This window comes from Podarcis filfolensis (genome assembly GCF_964270895.1).
Source record: "Podarcis filfolensis genome assembly, chromosome: 1".
NCBI lineage: Eukaryota > Metazoa > Chordata > Lepidosauria > Squamata > Lacertidae > Podarcis > Podarcis filfolensis.
In genome coordinates, this window is record NC_139604.1 from 105,613,992 (window position 1) to 105,641,616 (window position 27,625).

General features: G+C 40.5%; 2 protein-coding genes across 12 annotated transcripts; one reads left to right on the forward strand and one right to left on the reverse strand.

Annotated features, from left to right (window-relative positions):
* EIF2B2 (eukaryotic translation initiation factor 2B subunit beta) lies at nt 1–9,973 on the forward strand. The gene is made up of 8 exons (XM_083618934.1): nt 1–282; nt 2,630–2,750; nt 4,097–4,251; nt 4,842–5,005; nt 6,079–6,174; nt 7,063–7,200; nt 7,632–7,698; nt 8,428–9,973. Exons 1-8 carry the CDS (start codon nt 117–119, stop codon nt 8,583–8,585), a joined length of 1,065 nt encoding a protein of 354 aa, XP_083475060.1. The 5' UTR covers nt 1–116; the 3' UTR covers nt 8,586–9,973.
* Nucleotides 9,377–27,231, reverse strand: MLH3 (mutL homolog 3). Of its 11 annotated transcripts, none has more exons than XM_083610300.1 (13): nt 27,096–27,230; nt 22,363–25,657; nt 21,622–21,720; nt 20,862–20,932; nt 19,607–19,711; nt 18,963–19,035; nt 17,813–17,884; nt 16,933–17,041; nt 15,683–15,842; nt 12,648–12,671; nt 11,423–11,501; nt 10,481–10,632; nt 9,377–9,793 (listed from the first exon to the last, which is right to left on the reverse strand). In XM_083610300.1, exons 2-13 carry the CDS (start codon nt 25,592–25,594, stop codon nt 9,713–9,715), a joined length of 4,257 nt encoding a protein of 1,418 aa, XP_083466426.1. In that variant the 5' UTR covers nt 25,595–25,657; nt 27,096–27,230; the 3' UTR covers nt 9,377–9,712. The 11 variants fall into 11 exon arrangements, 6 of the variants coding, with proteins under 6 accessions (XP_083466426.1, XP_083466425.1, XP_083466430.1 ...); XM_083610299.1 differs by having other exon boundaries at nt 26,976–27,182; XM_083610304.1 differs by lacking the exon at nt 21,622–21,720 and adding an exon at nt 26,647–26,744 and having other exon boundaries at nt 26,810–27,180.
* Between the last annotated feature and the right edge of the window lie 394 nt (nt 27,232–27,625).

The following is a 27,625-nucleotide window of genomic DNA, read 5'->3' on the forward strand; positions in this document are numbered from 1 at the left end:
GCGCGTGTGCGTCGGTCCGGCTGGCTACAAACTCCTTTTGCTTTTCGTTCCCCCGGCCGGATTAGTTCCCACGCCCCGCCAACCCTTTCCATCAACCTTCGCTTCGAATTGCCGGGATGTCGGCCGCGGCTGCGAAAAGGGAATCCGATCTCTCCGGGCAGATCGAGGACTTTGTGGCGCTGCTAAAGCGGGGCGGGAAGAGGCCTCGCTCGGAGGATGTTGCCCGGCAGACGGTGGGCCTGCTGCGGAGGATCGTGGCGAACGGGCGCTGGGACAATGCGGGTGAGAGAGGAGCTGGAGCGGCGGAGGCGGCGAAGGAGCCCTCGCCGCATGCACGGGCTCCTGTCGCCGGGCTTAAACCCTTTCTTCCCAGTCGTGCCCTCCACCCGTTTCTTCCCTAAACCGAGAAACAAAACCGCGATTTTACTTCGGTTGGCTCCTTTCTCCACAAGTAGCTGCAACGATGGCAGGACTTGCCTAGCTCACCACACATATTTTGCCTTTCCACCTCGAGCGGTCACAGGTGCAATGGAAGTTTATGACTCCTGCACCTTTTAAGCAGAGATTGGTGACCTATGGCCCTGTAGATGTTGTTGCCCCTCCAGATCCCATCGTCCCTGACAATTGGTCGTGATGGTTGGGGCTGATGGGAGCTGGAACACCTGGAGGGCCACTTGTATTTTAAAGGGTCGTATTGGAGAGCTGATTATGGAAGGTGCTTCTTTTCCCCCCACCCCTATGTAGCTGCCAACATTTTCTTATACACAATTCTTTTTTTTCTTTTTTTACAAATAATTTTTATTAACCGACCAATCAAATCAAATCAAATCACATCACATAAATTCCAAATTACAAAGCCAAATTTTTAATTTTTTGTTGGGGGTACCCATATTTCAAGTTCCGAAGGGGGATCCAATCATCTTCTTGCTGCTGCATTAATGTCCACAAATCTGTCCAAATAATGTTCATAATTCTATCCAATCCTATCTTGCTGTTTCCCACATCTCATCTTGCTATTTTGGTATATTTTTCCTTTCTCCTTGCGACCTCTTCTGATAATCTCCTTAAGCAGGTAAAAACAAGTTGTAATCCTGTGTGAATTTTTCCGTTCCTCCAATAGCCATATCAAGATGGTTTCCATATATCATCACTTCCATAGATAAAAGCACTCTTTCCATCATTAATCTTCGCAAATCTGTCGCCTTCTTTAGTCTCTGAGGAGGTTCGCCCACAGTATAAAAACAGATCCATTCCTCCTCCCAGACATAAATCTTTCGACAGAACTTGCCAAAATGGTGACGCTGTTTTTTACTGCGTCATCCCAAAGCTCTTGTACTTTCCTCGATCTCCTTAAAACATGCTTTTGGTTAGAATTTATTTTCACACAGTCTTAGATCATCCAGCTTAGGTCATTTAATCGGCATTTCTGACTTGTGGGGGGGGGGGGATTATTGGTTAATCACAAAGAAGAAAGAAAGAAAAGTTTTTCCCCCTCCCCCATCCAGTCCTGCTGCCGACATACCGAGCCTTGATGTGTCTTCTCATGATATATTCCTGTTTATCCGACCCGTCTTCTTTCACAGAGGTCCCTTCAATTAGCAGTCTTTACTCCCCATTCTTCACTTGAAATATGTGCATTTGCTTCTTCCTAATTGTTTATTTTCAAGTTGCTGCAGCTAGTGGTGCGATCAGAGACAGCGTCTAGGAGAGCCGAAGTCCACACAAGGGCGTTCTGCCTAGTGCCCTCACCCCCTCGAATCTGGGGGTGATTTATGGGCACAGCAGGCAAGGGCAGCCCCCCCATTCCCTTGGGGGGGCAGGGAGGCTGCATACTCCCATTACAGCCTCTTAATTACCTCGTGTGGGTTGGATAGATGTTATTGTCGGCCATCTTCCAATGCGCCCCTAGTGGCCCCCTTCTTATACACAATTCTTAGGGGGTCCCTAGATTGGTGTGCAACCCGTCTTCCATGTGATAATGGTGCATTAGTGGTGGTTTTCTATTGGACCTCCCATGCATTATTACATTTTATTAGTATTTCTGCAATGCATCCTCAATGTCATCACATTATTGCTGTCTAGAGGGTCACTCTTGCGCTGGCAAAAGACAAAACAATAACTCCAGAGCCTCTGTGATATAAGTTACAATATTTCAGTTAAAAGCTATGGGAGATGCCCTGAATTGAAATGAAGCAGTATGTTTGCCCCAAAACATTTGCAGAAGTAAACAGTATTGAGAGTGGGATTGCCTATAACCACCCCAATACAATCATGAACACAAATAATATCGAATGCCCAATAAAAAGGATGTCTGGGGCCCTTAAAAGGTACATAAGCCAAACACCCCCACACCCCGCCTGCAAGTGGTTATCCTGTCCTTGCCTCTGTTGATCTGTGTAATGTAGGCACTTTTTACTGGATGTATCATCCTGATCTGGGTAGGCTTGTTTTAATCACCAAAAAAGGGGGGTGGTGGAAAGTAATTCAATGTATCACACAGCCCCCCCCCCAGGTTCCTGCCAACCGGATGCAGGCAGAGTGAGTAGTTTGAAGTATCATTTGAGTGTCTACTGTGAGGAGTAGACACCCTGTACTATGTAATTAACTTTGAAAGTTCCTTACATTTCAGGAGAGCTGATAAGCATAATTCGTCAGGAGGGTAAGAAAATGACTGCGGCCCAGCCATCTGAGACCACTGTAGGCAATATGGTGAGACGAGTGCTGAAGATAATTCGAGAGGAGTATGGCAGGTAATGGTTGCTTTTGTTTGATGAGAACCTAGCCAATCTAATTTCTCTAATGTAGAAACCACCTGACCTTACCACACCTGGAACTTTCTGTTTAAAATTTATATATAACCATTGGAACTCATTTGTAGAAAGGGTTTTGAAACAGTTGATTTTGGAGTGTTGAACCTTTATTCCGCTATTTTTAGGACCTAAATTATTCATGTGATTATAAGCTGTTTTATTTTATTTATTAAATTTCTATACTACCCTTCACCCGAGGAACACAGGGTGGTTTACAAGCTAAAAATAGAAAAATACATAACACAGTAACAAAACAATACCCCCCCCCCCCCGTTTAAAAGGCCAAAGTCTGTTTAATTAGTAAACGTCTGAGAGAGGAGGAATGTTTTTGCCTGGCACCTAAAGATATGTAACAAAGGCACTAGGTGAGCCTCCCTGAGGAAAGCATTCCATGTCTATGACAGGGGACTGATATCAAAATTCCCCACTTTCAGACCACCCTCTTCCTGCCCAGTTGAAGGTCCAGAGTGTGACCTGCCACATGTGTTGGGCTGATGATATGTTGAGACAGCCCCAAGGTCATCATGGTAGTGATGAAGCCCTGAGCCACCCCAGAGCACTTTACCATGGCTGTTGAAAGCCCCCAAAACCAGCCGTCCAGGAGCCCTCAACATCATTCTGAGACCCGCTCTGTCAGCTCAGGTTGGGAGACCGTGGGCAGTGAGGCAGGCAGTAAACCAGCAGAATCCCTAATCTGTCCCAATTGCTTAATGCCAGGAACAAATACTTAGATCCCCCACAGCAGCCCTGTTTTTATTTCACCAGCCCAGCTAGATGATGTATTTCAGCTGGGGGTAGAGTGACAGGTGTTGGTGAGAGTGGCTGAGTCCAGGCCTCAGGGCTTTGGTCCTGCAAAGAGGCATCCAAGCTTAGGAGTCTTCAGCTGTTCCTGGGGTCCTCCCTCGCTTACACAGGAGTGGTGTTTTAATCTGTTTTTAATATTGTGTTTTAATTGTAACCCGCCCTCAGCCCTTAGGATGAAGGATGGGTAAGAAATTATAATTAATAATGTGTTGCTACTGTATGTACCATTCCCTGGCAAAGTAATTACCTTGAGTTAAACCACAATTGCACATGCTATTCTTTTTCTTTTCTGGCCAAACACACTTGAGCTGTGTAAGCAATATTGACCCAGGATATTTGGTTTTTAGAAGGACTGACATAAATATAATCAGATGTTCTTAATTCCTTCTTTGATGGGAAGCCACAATGCCTGGTCCAGCATGTAACTTAGTCTTCCAGCAGGATTGTTTTTCTGTTTTGAAAAAGTCCCTTTTGTTTTGCAGGCTTCGAGGATACAGTGAGGAGAGTGACCAGCAGGAATCACTACACAAACTTCTGACCTCGGAAAGTAGTGACGACACTGAGAGTTTCAATATCTACTATCCTCCACTCAGGGCCAATATCATTGAAATTATTAGTGAACTGTTGATTGAACTAGGTAAGAGAGAGCAGTATAATAACAGGAATAACTGTGGGAACTACATGATTGCTAGTAAAATGAGAAAGTTCCAATAATGAGTATTTCTGAAGTGTTCCACCCTTAACTGCTGCATAATGCTGCCTTCCTATTAGGAAGATCAGAAATGAGAAGAAACAGGTAGAGCTTTTTCCATCATTTTCAGCTGGAGTAGTGTAAGAAGATTTTAGTACTCATGATATAGTAAGTGGTACAAATATAGCCCACCTAGGTTCAAGATACAGACGTAACCACAGGAAGCTACTTCTTGCATGGAATGAAAGCTAAACAGTTTGTGTCTGTAATCTGTAGGGACTGTTAAAAGTTTATATAATGCACATAATGCCCTTTCATCCAATTGTAATTGCAAACCATATCAGTAATGTGTCCTTTTTTTCTTTTTTAATGCCATAAGCCCTTGGCAGTATACGATTCAGGTATGGTAGGAAGTAATGAGATTCCACCCTGTTTGGATTAGTGCCTCATTTCCTAGCTAATTTGCAGTGGAGGAGGTGTTGGGCCTGTCTTTTCTCTTATGGCTGGATTTCTTTTTTCTTTTCTTTTATTTGCAGAGGGCACCACTGACAACATTGCCATGCAGGCCCTGGAGCATATCCACTCTAATGAGGTGATCATGACCATTGGCTATTCACGCACAGTTGAGGCCTTCCTGAAGGAGGCAGCACGCAAGAGGAAATTCCATGTAATTGTGGCTGAATGTGCACCCTTTTGTCAGGTGAGGCCTGTTATCTGGGCTATCCTTGTCCCCTGCTCACTGTTGACTATGGAACACTTCTAATTGTATTTTTGTTTTGTTTTATTTATTTAACAATTTTAACAAAAATAGAAACTGTATATTTTAATCATAAATGAAATATTTTTTTTCCATTTATGGGAATGTATACGCTTTGTGAACAGGCAGTAGGTTAAGGGAAACTTCTTACCTTTCCCAGTAGGAGGATGGTAGTTTTTCTGATGATAATGGCTTTTATGGACAGTGTGAAAACCTTGCATGCCTGAACAGCACCCATTTCATAATAAATTCTGATTCCTGGCAGTTTTGAGATACAAGAAAGCATTTCTTCATATAATGCATAGTCAACACACCATTGATATTATTCCCATGCTGTATCAACCAACACTTCTTGTTGTTCCAAAGTCTGCTGTTGCAGGCAAAGCTCTAATACGGGCTCAGACTTTCTCTGTGATGGAATTCCCTGTCTGGAATTCTTCTGCTGGAAGTGGCAGGATAATAGTGCCAGCTTTAAACATATCTGTTCTCCTAGGTGTTTGGTGACTGACATATAGGCTATTCAGCTTTGTGTTTACTGATAAATCTATTTGTTGTTTCTTTGTTTAATACATAGTTCTATAGTATTTTGGAAACTGTCCTATGGTTCTTTTGTAATGAAGAACAGTCTAAAAGGTTCTGTCAATAATTGTTATAAATAAATAACATAGTGATTTAATTGCCACAAGTCTTTGTGGTGAATGATGAGCATTACTGTTTGTTTTTAAAACATTAGGTGAATACTTGAGGGATAGATAGTAGAAAAATTAAATCATAGGTGTGTATCTCCATCTTCAGACTTCTGACTGACCGATTCTGGGGTTAAGAGGTGATGGATATTGTCAAGGAATCTGTCTCGTTACTGTTGACAGAAATAATACTTGGATTAGTGGGACTATTGGTGTGACCTGGCTTGAGATGAACTGTGTGCTCATAAAGCTTCAGAAACTCTAGCTTACAGGCATTACTTGCCTGGCCTTTCCAATGCACATTGTCACTTTCCCCTTTTTCCTTTTCAGGGTCATGAAATGGCTGTCCGTTTGTCTAAGGAGAACATAGAAACGACCGTCATGAGTGATGCCGCCATCTTTGCTGTCATGTCTCGTGTCAACAAGGTAGGCAGGTTGTGATTGTTTGGTTTGTTTCTGCTGCTATGTGGACCATACTGGGAAGCTTGTAGATTCAGAGTGGTGAAACCCTTTTAGGCCAAGGGCTGCATTGAACTATTGTAAACCAGCCAGGGGACAAAGTGTAAACAATGGATATGGCTTTTTGAAAAAAGACAAAAGACAAAATTTGGTGGGCCACAGAAAACAACACCCCCAAAACTTTTGGCATAACAGCATCACAGTGCAATACCTATGGAAGTAGTCATTGAAATAACTAGACTTTAATTTTTTTTTTTTAAGTTTTAAATAGAAGAAATGGAGGGCGGGCTGGGGGCCCCACAAAAATCTTTCAGCATCATGGCATCAGAGACAGAGTCCAATAGCAGTCAAAATTCCTGTTCTGAAAAACTGGAGCTGGGGGGGGGCATCAAAAAAAGCTCTTGGCTGACTACATGTTATCTGGGGAGTCCCATAAGAGAGAAATTGTGTTGGGTCAGATGGGTCAAGATCAACCTTTTTGACAAGCAAGAGGGCCAGACTCAACTACAGTTTTGCTAGTGGAAGCCAGTGCAAGAATCCCTGCTAGTGCAATGGGCTCCCCCCCCCCCCGTGCTTCCCCCAATACGCTCTGGAGGGCTGAGAGTCACCCCCAGAACAATGTGCAGGGGAAGGAGAGATCACTTCATTGGGAAAACAGAAATGCTTGTGCTGCCAGAATGATCTCCTTAGTGCTATGATGAATTATACTCAAAATTTGCTCCCCACTCAAGTTACTGGTTCTATCATACGTTAGGAAGGCTTCTCATCATGCTGTGTCATGATCTAAGATAAATAACTTCCACCACATTGTAGTTCATTACGATACTCTGGTTTCTTAATATTTCTGTATTGCAGGTAATAATTGGAACAAAGACTATCTTGGCCAATGGTGCCCTGATAGCTGTCAGTGGCACTCATACCTTGGCACTGGCAGCCAAGCACCACTCCACCCCTCTTATTGTCTGCGCACCCATGTTCAAGCTCACACCACAGGTAGGTGTAGTAACCTCTGAATAGTATCTCTACAGTCAAGAGCAACACAAATGCTCAGAGAGAGCCAATGCTGCTGCACATGGATGAATCCAAATGCATACATTAATATGGACCTTTGCTAGCGCAAGCAAGTTGCAAAATGCCCGTGTGTCTTTTAGAGAAGACCATAAAGTAAATGTGTCAGTGCACTCAAATCCTGTCCTGCCCCGCTGGGTACTATTTGGATCGTATCTCTTCTGAAATCTAACAAGGCATATGGAACAGACCAGGGCTATGTGAACATACAAGCGCTGAAAATGATATTGGATACAGAATTCAGAGGCTTAATAATAGTAAGAAATGATAAGTTTTAAAATGTACAAGAAAAGTACCCATGCTGCATCTCTTGCATAGGATGATAGTGATGGTGCCCTTGCTGTTCTCTTTTCCAGTTCCTTAATGAAGATGACTCATTCCATAAATTCGTCTCTCCACAGGAAGTGTTGCCTTTCACAGAAGGTAGAATTTTTAAAAATTCTTTTGAGAGGAGGCTACTTTGTAAACTACTTTTAGTGACTCTGGACCTTTGAAAGCCCAATCTATACATGTTTTCTTAGAAAGAAATCCCATTGTGTTCAATGGGGCTTACTCCCAAGTAAGTGTGCATAGGATTGCAGCCTGAGTTATTAAGCTTCAATCTTAAATTCACTGACCAAAAAGCAAGTCTCATTGAACTTCATGGGACATACTTCTGAGTAAACATGCAAAAGGTTGCACTGTTAGTACTAGGGAGATATTCACTATGCTTACATCCTGATCTACTTTAAGCAATAACTGTTCTGTAACTGTTTCTTCAGCTAATATATTTTGTACATGCCTTCCTCCAACTCATATTGGGCACCGAAGGCAAAATATGGTGTGATATAAGCAGTGATATACAATTAAGATAATTTTGGCTAAGCAAGCACGGGCAATGGTCCCCAACTGTGTCTTTAAACGCTGCGGTTCTGAGGGATTCTCAGTGCAGTTTTCTTTTGAATAAGCACGCTTATGATTACACTGTTGTGTACTCAGGCTTTGAATAATAGAGCACATGAGGCAAGATAGGTTTTTATCTCACATCTTTTTGCTGCATTGTCTCAGTTTTTTCACTGATTCTTATGTGCCATACACTAAGTGCAAGGCCAATTTTTTTCTTGTTCACTTCTGTTGTTCATTTTTCACTTAAATTGCATATTTTTCTTTCAGGAGATATTCTGTCTAAGGTCAACATTTATTGTCCGGTCTTTGACTACGTTCCTCCAGAACTTATCACACTCTTCATTTCAAATATTGGAGGCAACGCTCCTTCCTACATCTATCGTCTAATGAGTGAACTCTATCACCCGGCAGATCGTGAACTTTGAGCTGTGGACACCATTTATATCACGGAGTAGATGTGTACTTTCGCCTGAAGAAGCAGCGGCAAAAAAAAAAAAATGTCACACTGCAGGAAATGGACTTACTGTCTTCAAAACATACTTTATTTGATCTTTGCTTTCTCTGTCAGAAAAATCACTGCTCCAGTCCTGGGTTCTGTCAGCTTTATTGAAAGACATAGTATAAATCTTGGCTGAGAAAGTTTTAGGATAGCATAGAGGCCATAGTTCAGTGGTGGCCTAAACATTGATAGGGAATTTGCTTGCAGCTGCTAAGCCACCTTCAGTCTGTCATCACAAATTCTCCTGTAACAGGTCCAGCTCCTTGATTCTTCTACTTTGCTTCTTGAAATAGGACATAGAAATAAAGTTTAGCTATTCAGATAGTTTCTGATGGGAAGTAGCCTGCTCTCATTCTTGTTTCAATTAAATGCTGATGATACTTGCATTCAGGGCAAGTTAAAGTAACCAATTCTACAAAATAGCATCTGAATGCTTTAATTATTTAGTGAATTATTATTATTTATTGAATACCGCCCTATACCCAGAGATCTCAGGGTGGTTCAAAGAATAAGAAGCATTTTATATTGGTGGTAATTCAGTTTGAAACTCTGCATCAGTTGGATAATGCAAATCAGCATTTAAAAGTGACTTGAAATACCAAATGACAAAAATACTAAGGTAAGCAGTATAACAATTTGGTTGAAGCAACAGTTCTGATCAAATGTTGAATCTGTGTAGGACCATAATGGTATGACCATAAAGCAATGAGACAAGAGTGTGATTCTATTATTATTTTACTATTATTATTTTACAAAACAACCTTTCAAAAGCATTTAATTATACAGTGCTAGTGCAATGCAAGTCACTCCACATTTTTCAGGAGCACAGATGTGAATATTCTGCCTCATATTTTTTTAAGTATTAGACAATCCTGGTCCTTGCTGAATGAATTCAGGATGCTGAAGTTCCTTCTTTTCTTGCGCTTTCAGAGTTGATCCCAGTCCCACAGTAATTTGTGTTCCATAACAGGAACATCTATTGGCGTTTGCCTCAAGCACTACCTGTTGAGAGGCATCAGCATTCAATGAAATTTTAAGATCTGGTCAGCGCTTTCAGGTACAACAGTCCTTCTCTTTCCCAAAGAGTTGCCAGCACTTCACCATTTTCTTTAGTTTAGCCAGATTAGGTTTAGGCTGAAGCGGAAAAAAGAACATTAATGACTTGGTCACACATACCTTAACTCAAAGAAAATAATCCAATAATATTGCTTATAAAATCCTGTACAAATTGATATTTAAATGGAGAGTACCCTCCGAGTTTACTTTTTGTTTTTCTGCAAAATTAATTAAAACTTGTTATACAATTATCATGAACAGTGCTTGTTTCTACTTGCCTGAGAGTAAGCCCCACTGAACTCAATATGACTTACATCTGAGTAGACATTGTATAGGATTGCACTGGAAAAGATCTGCAAGAAATGTATTAGATTCTTGCCTGGTCCTGTTCAGAAATCCACATGGACATGGATGTTCAGTTCTGATTCCTCATGTGTTCCTTTACAGGTATTATTCAAAAAGCTAAATCTTATTTTGAAAAGGCCTTTATAGTAGTAGTTCACATAGGACTTCAACTGAACTAATTCTCAGATGAGATGCTGGATAGTTTTTGCACATTATTAAATCTCTCTATCCAAATTTGAAGTAAACCACATCGGGAAGGTTCTACCCTAAAAGGTTGCATGTAATATATACACATACAGAAGAAGAAAACTGAAGTAGTGTGTTCTACCCAGGCAAACTTGATAGTTAGTATGAAATTTCTGTTAGGATAGGCACACTCAGTCACTACATCCTGTGTATTTTGTCTGCTGAATGTAATACCTGACTTTCCTGCTGCAAGTGATCTACATCAGCAAGAGGCAGCATCGAAGGTCTCCCATGAGCACATTGAAAAGGTAACTGACAACATGACAAAGCTTCCATAAGATGGCAGCTCTCCTCCAAAGTCAAGCTGTGATTGAACTTAATAGCACCTGAAAAAAGAAGAGGCTGGATGGAGTAACTCTACAAGAAGGGCAGCTCTTTCCTAGCCATGAAGTTGCATAAAAGGAGAGGGACCTCCCCCCCCAAAAAAGCTCTATAACTATGTTAATATCTGTTTCACTACGGCAACCAACAGCACACAATTTGCAACTCATACCTGTAGTAAAACCCGTTTTTTGCCCGTGAGGGTGAGGAAGAAACAATAGTTGTGAAAATCAAAGGCAGATTTCTCTCCACATTTCTGCTTGTGTATGCAAGTTTTTCACAGAATACACATGACATCATCCACACAACATCCTCCTCATCAAAATGCCATTTCATTCCCCACTCCCCCATTACTGTTCATGTGTATCTGAAGAAGTGTGCATGCACACGAAAGCTCATACCAAGAACTAACTTAGTTGGTCTTTAAGGTGCTACTGGAAGGAAAAAAAATTTTTTGTTTTGACTATGGCAGACCAACACGGCTACCTATCTGTAACTGTTCATGGGGAGTTTGCTTCGGATCCTCCATGAAAATGGTAAATCTGGATTAAATGGGAAAACAACATGGGATGGCATTTTGATAAGGATGATGCTTTTTAGATGCAGCACAAAACTTGCATGCATGAGCAGCACTGAGTTCACAGTAAACTGATATACGGAAGCACAGTTTCAGTATGAAACATCATAGATCCCTGCTGTTCTGCTTTTAATGAAAGCTACACCTGTCCTCTCTGAAAGTGTGAGGAAGGTTTCTGTAGAAGAAAGGTGGCCCAAGATAAACAATGCTTTCCTTACCATGGCAAGCCTGGGAAGCCAGCACCTTCAGAACTGTTAGAGGGAGTGTCCCTCGTGCCCCTCCTGTGGATTGCAGAAGCTGAAAAACAACAATTGTTTCTAAAGACAACTAAGAATGAAAAGTCACAGCAACTAGAGATAGTGAGGTCCCAGGTGGTCCATATAACCTTGCCTTTCTCATGCCATGCTCTGCACCAGCAGTCAACTAGGCATATCCACGCTTCCTGTTGCCCTGCTGCTTTCACTAGGTGAAACCCCTCTTTAGCACTCAATCAGAGCAAACAGCAATTCAGCTTTCCCCCTGGATTCACACTGGCTCCAATTTAGTACTAAAGAACAGTCTTTCCCCGGGAAAGGAGCAGCGCAAGGGGAAAACTGCTCAGACATGGCACAAGTGGAGGTGTGGACAAGCTCTAAATTTGAAACAATTCACTGTTGCATCCAAGCATTAGACTCCTTCCTCAGCAAGGAGGGGGGAGTGCTCAGCAGAGAGCTCCCTTTAAGGATTTTGCTCCCAGTCCCCTTCATAATCCTGGGGATGGTTACTAACTGTTTTCCTTCTCCTAGTAAAAAATCTCATTCAAGGGTAAGTTGTGAACAGCCCTTAGGCTGTTACAGACTGTTAGTTCCTTTAACAAGGGAATATGAATTCTCCCCTGGTTATTTTAGAACCCTACACAATAAAAGAACAATTTATGTGGAGCACTGTATATTTCCCCCCCCCTCCTTTTCCATGTAACAAAAGCTTGTACCACAGATTCTCCAGTGAAAGGCCATTTGTGGTTTAAACATACATGGTTATTTATTTACTGATGTATCTGCTACCTTCTAGACACTGTTTTGTTACTGTGTTTATTCTGGGAGCTTCACTATTTCTGGGCTGTGTTGTTTTAGAATCTCAAAGAAGGGGGTGAATTGCCGTCTACCAATGGCAAGAGTGAAGAATGTACATTTGCTTTGAAACAGTTAGATGTCACAGGTCCAAGGACAACATGATGCGGCTGCTCTCTTTCTTCCAACTCCTCCCCAAGCATAGAGGGAGGGCTGGCTTTTCTTATCCTCCTGTTCTGGCCACCGGTGGGAAGGAGTCTGCCCCAACCTCAGGATTCCAAAACATGCAGATGGAAATTCAATATGCTTTCCGACTTTAGGAGGGTAATGTGCGAGTCATGTCTAATTCATACAGCTCTTCTTTATAAACCACACATACCCACACACACCATACCTCAATTTCCTCTCGAATGAACTCCTAAAAAAATACAAAAGATACAGATCAGACAAATGAGGTTATGTTCTTTTCTCACCCTCACAAACAAAATCTCTGTCCTTCAAAAAGGGATTATCAAAACCATGGTAACAAAAAAACAAAAACAAAAAAAAATCAGAATACAAAGGATCTATACATGCCCATTTCAGCACACCAGATGTCTCAGAGGAAAGTATGTGGATGGAACTAAGAAGCCCATTATGTAGTAAACTTGAAGATATAATGTTAAATTTATTGTGTTTTAATTAGTTATTATAAACTGCCCTGGAAATTATGAATTGAAAGATGATACAGAAATGTTTCAAAATAAATTAATTGGTAGAAGTCAACTAAGTTTACTTGGAGTACACCCACTGGAATTAATGGACCTAACTTAGTCATGTTCATTAATTTCAATGGGTCCACTCTGATTAAAACTTGGTTGACTATCAGTCTTAATGGATTTTCATGCATGAGTATGACTGCAGTTTCCCCAAACCCATCTTGCCAATTACAATGGAAAATAGGCCAAGCAAATTCTAGGTATAAAATGCTCTGTAGGTTTAAGTATCATTTCTATATATTTGGATGTTAAATAGATTAGGATTAGGCTGCTATCTGTATGAAGCAGCTAATACATCTGCAGAGTAAATAACCTATCCACTTTAGGTAAGAATTATTAGCAAGCTGTTCCAGTCTGCCTGATCAAGACCTGTATGTAACACCGCCAAAGCTCAGGAAAAACTTAACTGATACAGTGGAAACAATACTGAAAGATCATGCTTTAATCTGGTAGCATCTCTGAATAGAATTTTCCTCATACGTCTTCCAATATTTTTATTCTCCTCACCATTCCAGATCCTCAGAGTCTATGCCTAATGTGCAACATAATCCACATGTGGAAACTGTTTTCAAATACAGATGTCCAAAGTGGATGCATACAGGAGAAACATAACCTATAACCAGACAACACATACCCAGCTTCTGAGGCACCCTCTCACAGTTACCTACAGTCATTAAATGTGAATGTAATTCCCCAACTATATTAATTACATTATTTCCCTTAAAAGTGCGGCCTTGGCTGTCATTCAGTGCATTTTGTAAAAACTCTGGTTATTACAGAATGTCAAAAACTGAATGTGCCCTTCTTACACAGTAAGCAAGATGGTATGTGTGCCAACACACACACGAACCATCTTGGAGGAAAGGCAGCTGTTAATTCGCTTCTTTGTCGGAAAGAGTACCCACTCACAAGTCTCAATAGGCCAAGTTGAGGAAAGCAAACCTATCTCTGTTAACAACGTAAGACTTCCAATACAATTGTATGAAGTGCTCCATCCCTCTTTTTTTAGCATTGGAAAGAGCTTTATAAAACTGCATTGACAACCTGTAACCCACGAAGCAATCCTGAGGTTGAAATGAATCAGAAATCATACGTGGTAAATGAGGACATCTGGTTTCCGAAAAGTAATACAAGCTCTAAACTGATCTCTAGCCTGTTTCTTAAATTAAAAAGTGACAAATATGAGGCTGTATTCCCCAAATGTCTCAGCAAATGAAACTGATTTGTAAAAATGTTACATGGAAAAAATACGAGAGACATTACACATACTTCTGTAAAACAAGAAAATCTTTAATAAAAAATAAATAAATAAGAGAGAGATCATTACAAGATGCTGGGTGGCATATTAAAAGGTGCTAGGTGGGTAAGAGACAGGGCGATATTTCCTATCCAACATGCCTTTTCACCCATCATTTTTAATTTTTGTTGTTTCTTGCATTTATTTCTTCCAATCAATGAGGTGGGTGAGGTTAGGAAAAAGTCTTTCTTTTTGTGTATAAAATTTGGTGCCCTTTGACCAAGCAATAAACGTTTTTTATATGATTACTCTAAAAAAAAAAAATATTATCACTGGATTGTTTCATCTTATTGTATATTTATTAATAAGAGATGTTTTCATTAGCCTATTGTTTATATAACTATTTACATGTTGTTCTGTCTTGTAAATGCTCGTGAATTATGTAAACTTTTTGAAGTTGTAAGCTGCTTTGAGCATGATCTATGATGAAAAAACAGCATACAAATAAACAATGACGACACATGAAAAAAAAAATGAGGCTGTAGTGGGTGGCATGGTAGTGCTGCTCACCTGGCCCCCCACAGCTGAGTTTCAGCTTGTGGCGTTTGCCTCCTAGGTGGGTCATAAGGAAAGGGTTAAATGAGTGTGAAGTGATTGGCCAGTAGAAACTGATAGGAGGAGTTAGAGTTAGAGTTAGAGTGGTTGAAAAGTGAGTTGAGAGTTGGGAGTTGGAGAAGGAAGAGGGAGGAATAGTCTGTGGGTTGGTCGAGTTGTGTGGTGAGAGAGTGAGAGGAATTGTTAGGTGGAGTCAGATAGTTAGTTGGGATAATCAGTTTGAAGTTGTTAGGAATGAATAGGACAGTTAAGGAAATAAGATTAAGAAACTGACAAGAAAAATTAACTGAAACCATAAGCTTGTTCATGCCTATAAATAAACTTGATTATTTGTTAATGTTAACAACTGACTGGACTCTGCGTGAGAGAACCGGGTTGGTGGCAGTGAAGAAAGCAATTACAGTGGTGGCACAGGGTAAATAGACTGTCAAACGCCCGGGGACCCTGTGTGATCGCCACACAGCTGTTTGCCCAGAAGGTGAGGGAGAGGGGCAAGGTGGCACAAAGGTTGGTGCAGTGCGGAGCCAATCTGCCACACCAACCGGTGCATTTGCACCACACCAACCTCTCCAGCTGGCAAGCAGCAGTGGCTCCACTGTCAGGTCAGTCCCACCATGCTGTCTGTTACTGGTGCAGGGTGCCACATAAGAGTTCTCCCACACTTCATGGTATCTTTCTGTTTTCAGGACTTCTTACAGACTCCTAGTTATGAAGGGCAGGGAACAAGAGTAATTGTAATGCAGACAGGACTTCCAAGCAACTTGCTGCCGATCGTTATTATAGAGCAGACATAGTAAATTATTCACATCCACATATCACCTGCACAATGCTCTTCGTCACTGTCTGCCTGCCACGGCGCAATTCATTGGCCTCTTTCTCCACAAAACACAGTGGCACTTTCCCAATAAGAATCTGAGAGCGATTATTCTCTGGAAAGGATAATTCAAGGCCGAAGTCCTCCAGACTTTTTTGGCAGCACCTAGAAATTAAAATGTAAGCACAAGACTCTGAACTGGAAGATCAGCACTGGATATTCCTTTCCACCCAGTGCACAAACTCCCAAACTACAATTACTGCACTTTCTTAAAAAGAAACAGAGTATAATCAAGGATCACCACAATCATTTGCTGATATACTTTCTTTACCATAAAAAAAAGTGAGAAATAATTCTATGGAGGAACAGAGCTTCTATTACAGAGCACCACTCATTGTTCAGTTCAGGAAAAAAAGTTTATGATTAGATTTAACAGCAAATGAACTTGTATTTGAACCTATCTTTTTAGATTGTAAATTTTATTATGATTTATGGTCAAAACATACCCTCTTACACCACAACCAAATAAATGTTTATTCAGAAGTAAGTTGCTTATTTCCAGGTCAGTGGATATAGTACGGTTTCTTTAAAGTTTGAATATTATTTATTTGTATAGCTGAAGACATTGCAAAAGATTAAAAATGTAAAACAGAATAAAAGCAGAATACATTACACAGTTAAAATAAATATTAAAACCAAACTTTCTGTCAGATAAGAGTTTTCTCCATTGAAGAATTTATGTTATCATCCCCACTAACTTTTCTCCTTAAATTGCTGCTTTAAAGGCAAAACAAGCCACTTTTTCAGAAGTGTTGGGGGGCCTGTACCCTAATAAAGTTTAATCTAATACCCAATTGATCTCCAACTGGGAGATTTAAATACTTGAACAAGACTGCTCTTGGAGATTGAGCAAACAAATCTTTTTCACTTCCAACCAATGTAACTTGGAACTTCATAATTCGTCTACCACAGAAGAGGAACAACTCAGAGAAGGAGATACTCATTCAGCTTCAATATCACCTGTGCGATACCAGCTACACTGGCTGCCAGTGTGTGTCCAGGCCTAATTTAAGGTGCTGGTCTGTCTTATCCTTGTGAATCTGTGTTATTCTTGGTTTTAGAAATAATTGATTTTTTATACTTGTAGTTTTTATTGTTGTAAGCTGCTTTGGATGGGCTTAAACCAGAAAAAGTTGTGTGTATTTTAAAAGAGAAATAAAAAGCACAGCCAATTCACAGTCTGGCTAATACCAACCATAAGAGTCTCCTCTGCTCCTCTGTAATCTCAATCTCCAATGGGGGGCAAACAGTGGAGGCCAGCAATTTCTTCTTGCCCAATTTTTCTGGTTGCTTCTCATAGGAATCTGATAACAACAAATGCACTGTTATCTATCTTATATATAAGAAATGTGCCTTACTGCCTCATCCTACAGCCCTATGTTTTAGAATGCAACATGCATGCAGTTTGAAGTAACATAGTACAGTATTTTCTTCAGCAGTGGACGCGGGACCTATAATATTAAGAACTGAATATTCTCTATTTTCAACCACAAGCTTGCTCATGAGACATGAGGATTCCCAGCCAGTATCAACCACGGCTATCCGAATAGGTAACAATTATAATTTCCTTTAACGCATGACCCACCCAAAAAATAGCCAAGCAAGCTGTTACAAGTATAGTGACTCCATTTAAATCCTTTAGCAAACACTTTTTGCAGTCCCAAGGGCTTTTCACATTCTTGAGCAATTTTCGCTGCCAGGCTACAACCAGAAAAGTTTCTCTTGGACTCTTCTCTGCAGAAAATTCATAACTCTTGTTGACAAGGAGGTCAACGAACTGTTATAGGCACAATGGACTGCTGCTGTGTTTTACTGAGTTGCAGCCAGAATCTCCTGAGGCTTGAAAAATACACATCCCTTGTTGGACAGAGGAGATTATTCACAATCAGCTAAAAATATGGGATGTAAAGAAAAATCAAAAGAAGCCAACCTTGGGGATGCTAGTTCTCACAATGAAACTGATCCCGTATTTTCATTCTCTACAATTAACTGACATACATCACAACAAATCTAACACAGATTTGCATCAGAAAAGAAAGAAAGCTGCTCTTTTTTTTAACTACCTGTAACTATACCTGTAATAAGTTGCTCTAAGCGGATACGCTCATGGGCTGCATGCTGGTCCACCAGCACTAAGAGATTTCCACCTAGATCAAAAGCATCATAAAAAATTCAGCATATAAACTTGGCTACAATTTTCTTTTGATCTCATCTCATCCAATAGAATAAATACAAGTTTTCTGAGCATATGTTGGAAATTTTTTTAAAAAAGAAAGAGGAGATATTATCTTATATGTCATGCAGCAAAAAAGTATCGGGGAAGAAGATAAAATGCGTAATAGTTTCTGTTATCGTTTAAAAGATTCTTTTAAATCCCATTTTTGAAAAACTAAATTATGTCAAAGGCTTGGTATGGGGAAAACCCCCCACCAAGGAAGTAACTTCTTACATACAAGCTGTGGCAATAATATTGTGTGGAAAGGATTGGAGATAACAAAGAATACTGAAAGTAAAAGAATAGCTAAAAAATGTTGAGATTGGGCATTAATGGAAAACCTGTCATATTACTTTCAAGCACTAGAAAAAAGAAAATTGCAGTATTTTTACACATTACTTCCCCAGTCAAAGAGCGATCTTAAGAGGTTTTAAGGTGTTAATATTGTATAGTCTACTCTCGATGCAAGGTTAAATAGGTTCTCTTTTGATATGTTCTACAGATGAATTCAATAAAAGTCTATTCTACACACTAATTTATGAATTAGCAATCATTATTTGAATCTACATCATATCATTAAGATATTTTGTAGATTTGTCCTATTGACCAGGGGTTGGGAACCTCCAGCATGCAGACCAATCCTGCCCCACAAGGGGGATCCAATTTGGCCCACAAGACCATCTTCCCCAGGTCACCCCCATTGGGCCATCAGCTGACAACATTGGTGACATCAACTGAGAGGCTGGATGATGGAGTTTAGTCTTGCACTGCCTGTGTGCCCCATTCCCAGCACGGAACAGGATCGTGCAGCCAAGGGAACAGCATTTAATTTCTGCTCTTCAACTGAGGAGTAGAGATTAAAGTCTTCTCAATAGCAACATGGCCCAAGATGCCAGCCTAGAAATGCCATTACTGGCTCAATATGAAAAGAGTTATGTCATTGTCCCGGGTAAAGCCAAGTTCTACAAAAGCTGCAAAACCCCATTACTCAGAGGAAGTAGCATTCTTACCTGTGTCTTCATTCTCATCAGCCGTAGTATTTATTAAACAAGCAATAAATTTATTGTCCACTTGATTAAGAACCTGTAACACATTCAGTTGACTATTCATTAAAACTTGCAAATAAATCTATAATAACTGTATAATAATTCAACAAAGATGGGACGCGGGTGGCGCTGTGGGTTAAACCACAGAGCCTAGGACTTGCCGATCAGAAGGTCGGCGGTTCGAATCCCCGCGATGGGATGAGCCCCTGTTGCTCGGTCCCAGCTCCTGCCAACCTAGCAATTCGAAAGCACATCAAAGTGCAAGTAGATAAATAGGTACTGCTCTGGCAGGAAGGTAAACGGTGTTTCCATGCGCTGCTCTGGTTCACCAGAAGTGGCTTAGTCATGCTGGCCACATGACCCGGAAGCTGTACGCCGGCTCCCTCGGCCAATAAAGCAAGATGAGCGCCGCAATCCCAGAGTCGGCCATGACTGGACCTAATGGTCAGGGGTCCCTTTTTAATTCAACAAAAATATTTCACTAGTTCAACAATTTGTTGACATACACCAATAAAACATTCTTTGCTAACAACAGCTATTAACTACTGCACTGTCTGTATCTTTCCAACTCAAAAGAAATGTTTTGTGCAAATTGTTAGCATATTTACCTGCACTGAATCAATCATCTTCTTGGTGAACCTATATGGGTACAGGATGTTATGGATTTTCACAGCAAGATTATCAGCTTGCCCACTGCTCACATTAAGAGCAACCTATAAAACATATAATCAAAATTAACTTATTAGGATGACCGCTGGAACAACAAATATCAGAACTCAAAATCATATGAACAATTGTTTTTAAACAATGCTCTTCATAACAGAACTCAAAGTCCCATTTAAATAGTATTGACATGGGTGTTTCCCACACCATCTTGCAAACCTCTGTGGGACGCTAAATGAAGTTGTAACATCAACAGTGTGCAGTCCTTCTGATCAAGATAAGTGGTTTTTTGCAGCAATCTTACCCAAAACATTTAAATTGGTCCCACTGATATTTGAGAAGCGATGTGGTCACCTACTCTAGTATCTGCATTTTGTTGTATTTGGAGTGGATGCAATGAGCTAGTAAAACTATCACCCACTATTGTTGTCACCTTACACAGATGCTTAATGTCTACATCAGTTTGAGATGATAACGATAACGATGGAAGCTATCCCTTACTGGACTGAAGCTTGAAGCTGATGTTATTTTTTAAAAGGCAACAGCAGAAGGTTTGCTACTTTGACTTGACTACTGCCAAGTTAAAATATGAATATAACCTAATGGGCATAGTGTATACTTTCCATCACTGACCAACTCCTTCTATATATTTACTTGAAAGAAGTTTCATTGAAGCTCAGTTGGACTCAGTTTCAAATAAATACCTTTATTCTAAAGATAGCCATATCCCTCATGAGTAAAGAAACTTAATTTAAATGAGCAGTAAGTGCAATGGATAATACTATAGCTTCCCTATCACATTACAGAATCCAGTTAGTCCTACAAGAATAATCACATCGCACTATTTACATTGCCAGAGATAACTGAAAACTGTGCTATAAACCATTTAGCTTATAACTAGGGCACAGTGCTTTATCCTCAAGTCAAGATTGTTGTTTTGGTAATCTAAGCAGGGCCTATAAAAGCAATTTGGCTTCCAAATGAAACAGGATAAGCTTTTGGAAAAGTTTGAACAAAAATACCACCAATTTCCAAATTGCATGAAGGACTTGTAGACTCAATAAGCATAAGAGGCGTGAGTGTAAGTTTTTGGACAGTTCCATAAATCTATATAACAATTATTATCTCAGTCCAAAAATCACAAGTCAACATAAAACAGAAGCAAATCCCAATAATTAATGGTGACGCAATTCCACCCACCTCTGGAAAGTGAGCAAACACAGGATTGTCCCATTCAGAAAACAAGGACTGGAGAGATTCTCCTTGCGTATCTAGAAGAGAATATATGCAAAGTATTGAAACTATGGGGGTTGGTTCATATTTTTTTCATCTACAAGTTAAGATAATATCCAAGTAAAAAAGCACACTGCCCATTATGACATTTGAGATTTTATTTTATCACATCTGCACAAGATTAGAAAACCACTTCACTGCACTATTTATATAGAAGGGTACAAAGCAAAGTTTGTATCTCCAAACCGCTGCTTAAGTAGCTCTGTCACCTTTAGGTGAGATTTTTAAAAGGTCAGGATCTTCCTCCAGTGTGTGTTTTAGTACAACAATCTGCCCTGCCTTGAAATGTTAAAGAGGGCTTGAAGTAAGTTGCTCATTCCTACTAGAGAAAACACATACCAGAACAATGATTCACCTTTCCTTGATTCATAAAGATCTCAAAAATTAAATATGGTGTCATTTCCAGACAAGAACTAGGACAATCAGAAGAAAGGGATTAATTTTCCTCTTCAAATCACTGTTGTTTACATAGAAGTAGGCACTGCATGCTATCCACATTTTAATTGACTTTGACCCTTAAAAAAGTTATTTCCAATTCCACACGTCAAGTGATTCATACAAGTCCCATTGTTAACAGACCTTGAATCACTCCAAGTTCCTGTTGGGACAGCTGGCAGAATTCTTTGGTTTGTTATTATTTAACATAGTACTCTATGTCCTGGCCTACCTCTGAAATCTTGGCTTGCTAAACTCCTCTCTTGCCGAGGTCTTGGAAGGAAGGGCACAATAAGCTCACTTCTAAATGGGTGGCATCTGCACTGAAACCCTAAATACCCAACAAAAGAATTACTTCTATAGATGTGCTTACAAGTGCTAGTCTACAAAAATGTCGACTTGCTGTATTTATTATAAAAGGATCAATAGGTGATTAGCATAATACAAAACATTAAAGAATCACATCAGTGCAACACTGTAATGATGGAGAAATAAGATTTAGTCAACATTTTATGAATTACGAAAGACACATCAGCAAGGAGACCTGCATATAAACTGTTCAGAAATAAAAGAACAGTGGTTTTCAGCAGGGAGTGCGGGGGAGGAAGAAACTCCCAAGTGCTTGAAGGAAAATTCATTCCAGGCCCAACATGTTTCAGAGGCATGTTTTGAACAGTTCTCATCAAGTGCATAAAAACACTGGTGACAATTCTTGTTCAGAGAATGTATTCCCTCTCCCTTGAAGGACTGTTCCAAAAGGTGTTGAGACTGAAATAAATATTTTTTTCAAACACCTGGACTTTCTTCCTCCCTCTCCCCCTACTGCCTATCCTGCTACAGGTGGTTACATGGTTTTGTGCTTATAGAATCACAGAACTGAAGGGGGTCATCTCGTCCAACCTCCTGCAATGCAGGAATCACAACTAAATAATCCCTGACGATAAGCAAACCTGAAAAAACACTGTGAACTTACCACTCTCCATGACAACGTTTACAGCCACTGTGCTTATATCTTTAGTACATATAGCCTGAGGTTCCTCGCTGGGAGCAGTATAGGTGCTCAGTCCACTCAGTTTGTTGATGTATACCATCCTACCCAACGAAGCATCAAACTGCTGAAACCATTCAGAATGATGCAACTGTGGCTCTTCCTCCTCAGCTGCACTTGAGTCATCTGCAGCATCCTCCGTATTGCCAGTCAAGTTCACATTTTGCAGTTCAGAGGCTTTCCCAGCTTGCTTTATAAATCCATCCACAATGCCTGCATTTTCACAGGAGCCTTCAGAATCAGCCTTTTTGTTGGACAAAGCTAAACTTCTGTTTGGGGAACCTGCATATTCCCCAGCAGTGTCAATGAAACAATGGCTGACAGTATCTTCCGCGTTCCCAGGTCTTGTGCTAGAGATTCCTACAGGATCATCCTGCTCATCAGAGGCTGAAGCAAAAGAAAAACTCTCCGCTCCTATTTTTCTTGGGGAAATTTGAGGTATTTGGCAAGCACTCTGCAAAAGATTATTTTGGGATAGGTGGTCATGTCTGACTTCATCTTTTTGGCTTGAATGTGCTTGGGATTGTTCTGAAGTATACCCTAGAGGTTCTGTAGTTAAAGTTTCTATAAGGCAGTCCTTCATTCTAGATACTTTAGAGGCAAGTGTTCCTGTGAAGTTAGTGTCAGAAAGAGGTTTATTTTTTATCTGAGAGTATTCTGTCAGTGTCAGAGGACTCTCCCTTATATGAACAGCTTCTCCATGTAATAGACTTTCTTTTATGGAGTGCTGAGATCTTTCTAAAGAAAAAAGGCAATCATGACCACTGTTATTAGACACAAAATGTTCCTTAGTTGGAATTTCACAAGTACTAGAGTTCTGAAAATTTGTATTCTCATTAGTGGGATACCTGCCACAGGCTGGCCTTTTAACCTCACTCTTTTCCGCATCAGTTGTTGGCGTACTCTTTACGTTCCCATAATGTCTTCTGAATCTATCTAATGACCCCAGCTTTGGATGCAAGCTTAGTTTTGTAAAGCCACAGGATCCAGGCCTAACTGAAGGATCAATCATTTCCCTAGTCCGAGTTGCACTGTCTAGATGATGAACAGGATCTGAAGGTGCCTTATAAATAAATTCTTTGCCATGTGATGTTACAAAGTCAACACTACCATGTGGAGGAAAAGAAACTACCTCATTCTTTTGACCTGACATGTTCTTCTTCCTCATACATTTGTTTCCAATGGCAGCACTGGTCCTCCAGTTTTCTTCAGCACTTGGAGTTTTCTCTGAAAACTCTAGCTTTTTTCCAAATATATCCTTGGCACTTATTGGACCCAGTTGTGTCTGTCTGTCTAATGAACTGTTAATTTCTGTTGTTTTGTGAGGTGGCAGATTTTGCATCAGATGTGTTATAAGGCCTGTGGAACACAACTTAATTTTTTTCCTTCCCATTACCACTTCTCCATTGACATTTGATCCTGCAGACGGTTCCCTACCTGTCACTGGCTTATATTTTCCTATCAATCCATGTCCAAGAAGAGATTCACCTTCAAACTCATTAACATCTTCCATAGCTTCAATATGTCTCAGAGTGACAGTGCTGGGGTTACTTTCCTGAAGGGCTCTGTCTTGTTGCCTATTTGCACAGTTATCATGTTTCTCAGTACAAAGTGAAGTAGAAGCATGCTTGTCTATTTCTAAAGCACCTGTCCTGTCCTGTTCGCCGATTTCTTCGGGACACTTGGAATTAATTGGCTCAACAGGGAGATTATCAGAAATGTTTGATTCTTGGTGTAGGTTACCCAACTTTGGCAAGCTGGGAATTGTGCCATTTTTGTCAGGCAGAAGATTCTTCACATTACTGCTCCTCAGATCATGAACAGGTCCAGTGCTAGTCAAATCTGAGCCAGCATCTATTCCCTCCAAATTGTTAGTTGGTGCTGTGTGGTCTGACGTCTTATTTTCATGAATTAATTTCCTTTTGACAGACTTTGACTGCAGATTAAACATTTCATAAGAATCCACAATATTATCAGAAGCTCTCTTGAAACTCTCCTGCAAGTCCTTCTCCTCAAGGAGAGATGGGTGTAAATCTACAGTTTTAACTAAACAAAAGTCATTGTTTTCATTAAATTCCTTAACGTCTTCACCACATAGCTCAATAAATAAATGTTCTCGCTTTAAAAAATATTTTACTCCTTCCTCAATGCAATCTAGGAGAGCATTCCAGTTGTGAAACTCTATTAGAGTTTTTGCAGGTTCCAAACACACATCATACGCATCATATGGACATTTCACATTGATAATAAAGACTCCATAGAGCTCTGGGCCAGAGCGCTGACGAGCAGGACTTGAAGTCGAAGACCCACTTTTTATCTTACATATAATGCTTTGTTTTCTTAATAAAAAGTCAATAAGTTTATGCAATCTTGTTTTTAATACCAATCTATTATTCACATATAGAAACTGAATATTCTTATTGTAATGCCCTTCAGAACTGATAAAACCACTTATCTCGAATACTGCAGATTTATAATTTATTTCTCGTAATTTCTGGGATCTACCTAGATCATAAATCTGAGAAAACCGAGATCGTGTATCTTTAGTCTTTGGTAACTGAAGCACCATTGAACAGGAAGCATCATTCCTTAAAGAAAATGAGATGGAGGGATGAATAAGTGAAAGAGCCTCTACTTTATGCCTCACTCTCTCAAATTCCAATCTGGAATCCATGCACTTTCTTCTCACAGGTAATTGGTGGAATAAATTGTATGCAGTCACTGTTGTTCCAGCACTTGGTCTATTCAATTCTGTTTCAGAGACTTCCAGTCCTTTTCCATTGTGAAAAAGTTTTAGGAAGGTTTTTGCTACCTTATTTGTCTTGGATGATATTTCCAATATACTGGCCATGTTTGCTATGCTTGCCAAAGCTTCTCCACGGAAGCCATAAAACTTTAGATTTTCTAGGTCTTCCACTGAGTAGCATTTACTGGTAAAATACCTATTTCCCACTTTGTTGAGGTCATCTCTTCCCATCCCACTGCCATTATCCACCACCTGGACTTTAAAAGTTTCCATATCCAATCGGACAGCCACACATGTTGCTTTAGCATCTATGCTGTTAAGGACAAGCTCCTCAACACACTGGCCTAGTGAGTTGATGGCCACTCCAGACCGCAAGCTGGTTTGCACTTCTTCAGCCAAGCATTTGATCATCACAAAAGTGGAAGGATGAAAACCTCAGGAGACTGGTATGTACTGCCGCTTTCTTTGAATCCCCTATAAGAAAACAGAGTGAAAACAACCAAAAGCTTAATAGATATATTTAGCCAGACGCCTCATAAATTCCTTAACATTTCCCTAGTTTGTTTCCATGGTCATTCCTGTTGCTTTACAGCACAATCCTATATTTGCCTACTCATAAGTAAGCCTCATAGAGTCAAATGGTGCTTAGTCCCAGTTTGCAGCATTTGTCAACAAAATTCAGTTCTCATTTTAGAAAAGTTCAGCAATTGCAGAATAGCTCCATTTGTTTCTAAGTTGATTCAACACTTCTTTATGTTCTGTCCAAACCATATGAACATGCACATATACACAAAATCCAAAGCCATCAATGCCAAAGCTAAATTATGACAAATAACTGATTTTTGGTGAATTCAAACATATGGTTTCACAAATTAAAAACAACACACATATACACGCAGGATTGTGTCAACTTAATATGGGTGAAATTAAGCATAACTGCTGGACACTAATGCAGAGTGCCATAATTTAGCCGGCACACGAATGGTAATAAGTATACACAAACATTGTGCTTATTACAAATGTTCTAGATGGGGGCTTAATATTGTAAATGGGGCATTAGCAACATTTTTAACCTACTGGATTTTCCACAGAAAGGGTAAATCTAGGAAAAAATTATGCTCTGGTATTTTCATGCGAATAACATTACATGGATGCTGCAAAAATAAATAAAAAAAGAGAACTGATTTCACAATAAACACTTATTTGGAAGCACCCAAAAACTGTACAGTCCATTCAGACTAGTTACACACAGAAAGAAGCTAGTGTGGTGTTGGCTTTGAGAGGATGCATAAAGTTAAAAAAGGAAAAAGGAAGCACCAGCTAGCCACCGCTTCCTTTGCTTCTTGGTTACTGCAATGCCAACTCCCATTGCTTAGGCCAGTATTTGCAGAGCAGGTATAGAGTCATGGTTAAAATACTGGCTGAAGCACAAGTTCAAAACTATCCTCAGTTTTGACACTCACTCAGGAGATCTTGGGCCAGTCACCCACTCTCAGTCTATCCCACCTCATGGGACTGCTGTTGTGCCAACCAGGGTTTGAGAAATAGAATAAAGGAGTGCCTAGAAGGAATTGAATAAAGCCAATGCACTTTTAAAAATACAATTAAGACCCCTTATGAAGCGACTGCAGCTGATAAGAGGAAAGACTTTGGGGTGACCAAAGCTGGAGAGAAAAGCAGGTGCTCCAGACTTTATAAAGACAAAGTAGAAAGCTGTTGGGCTGCCCCAGGTAAACCACTGGCCAGACTCTGTCTCCTCCCTCCTTGCATCCCAGGCGTGGTCGCAACAGACCCGCTTCTCTTCCTCGCTCCGCCTCCCGCAACCGGATAAGGCACCAATCCACATCGTGGCAGCCAAATCGACTTGCATCTCCCGCCGCCTCAGCCGGTGAAATTAACTGTCAGACACCACCTGAAAACTCGACGGCGGCAGCGCTGAGGACGGAAGCCTGTCGTTGTTGTAGTTGTTGTTGCTGCTGCTGCTGCTGCTCAACAGCCACCGGCGAAAGTATCGGGACACCGATTCCCCGCGTACAGAAACGCGTTGCAATGCACCCTGGGTATTGTAGTCTTTTCGAAACTCTCATTCTCCAGCCCCGCTGGTAGGATCCTTTGTGTTTGCCGCACACAGTCTGTGTTGGACGTCTCTGGGGCGCTCCTAATGAAGGAAGGGCCGATAAGTCAGCCCTGCAAAAGCGGCGTGGAATAAGCAGCAGCAGAAGAAATCTCTGTAGGCAAGGGAGCGAAGGAACTCAGAAAATTTGTTTCTAGCGCTGTGCATTCTTTCCATCCGATGAACTGGGCTCTAATCCATGAAAGCTGATAACATAATAAAATTGATTAGCCTTTAAGGTGCAATGATAGTGTTTTAGCTGAACAGACTAATGCAGCTGCCTCTGTGAAAATTATTCAGAGGCCAAGGCAAATCAGGGGATGAATGTT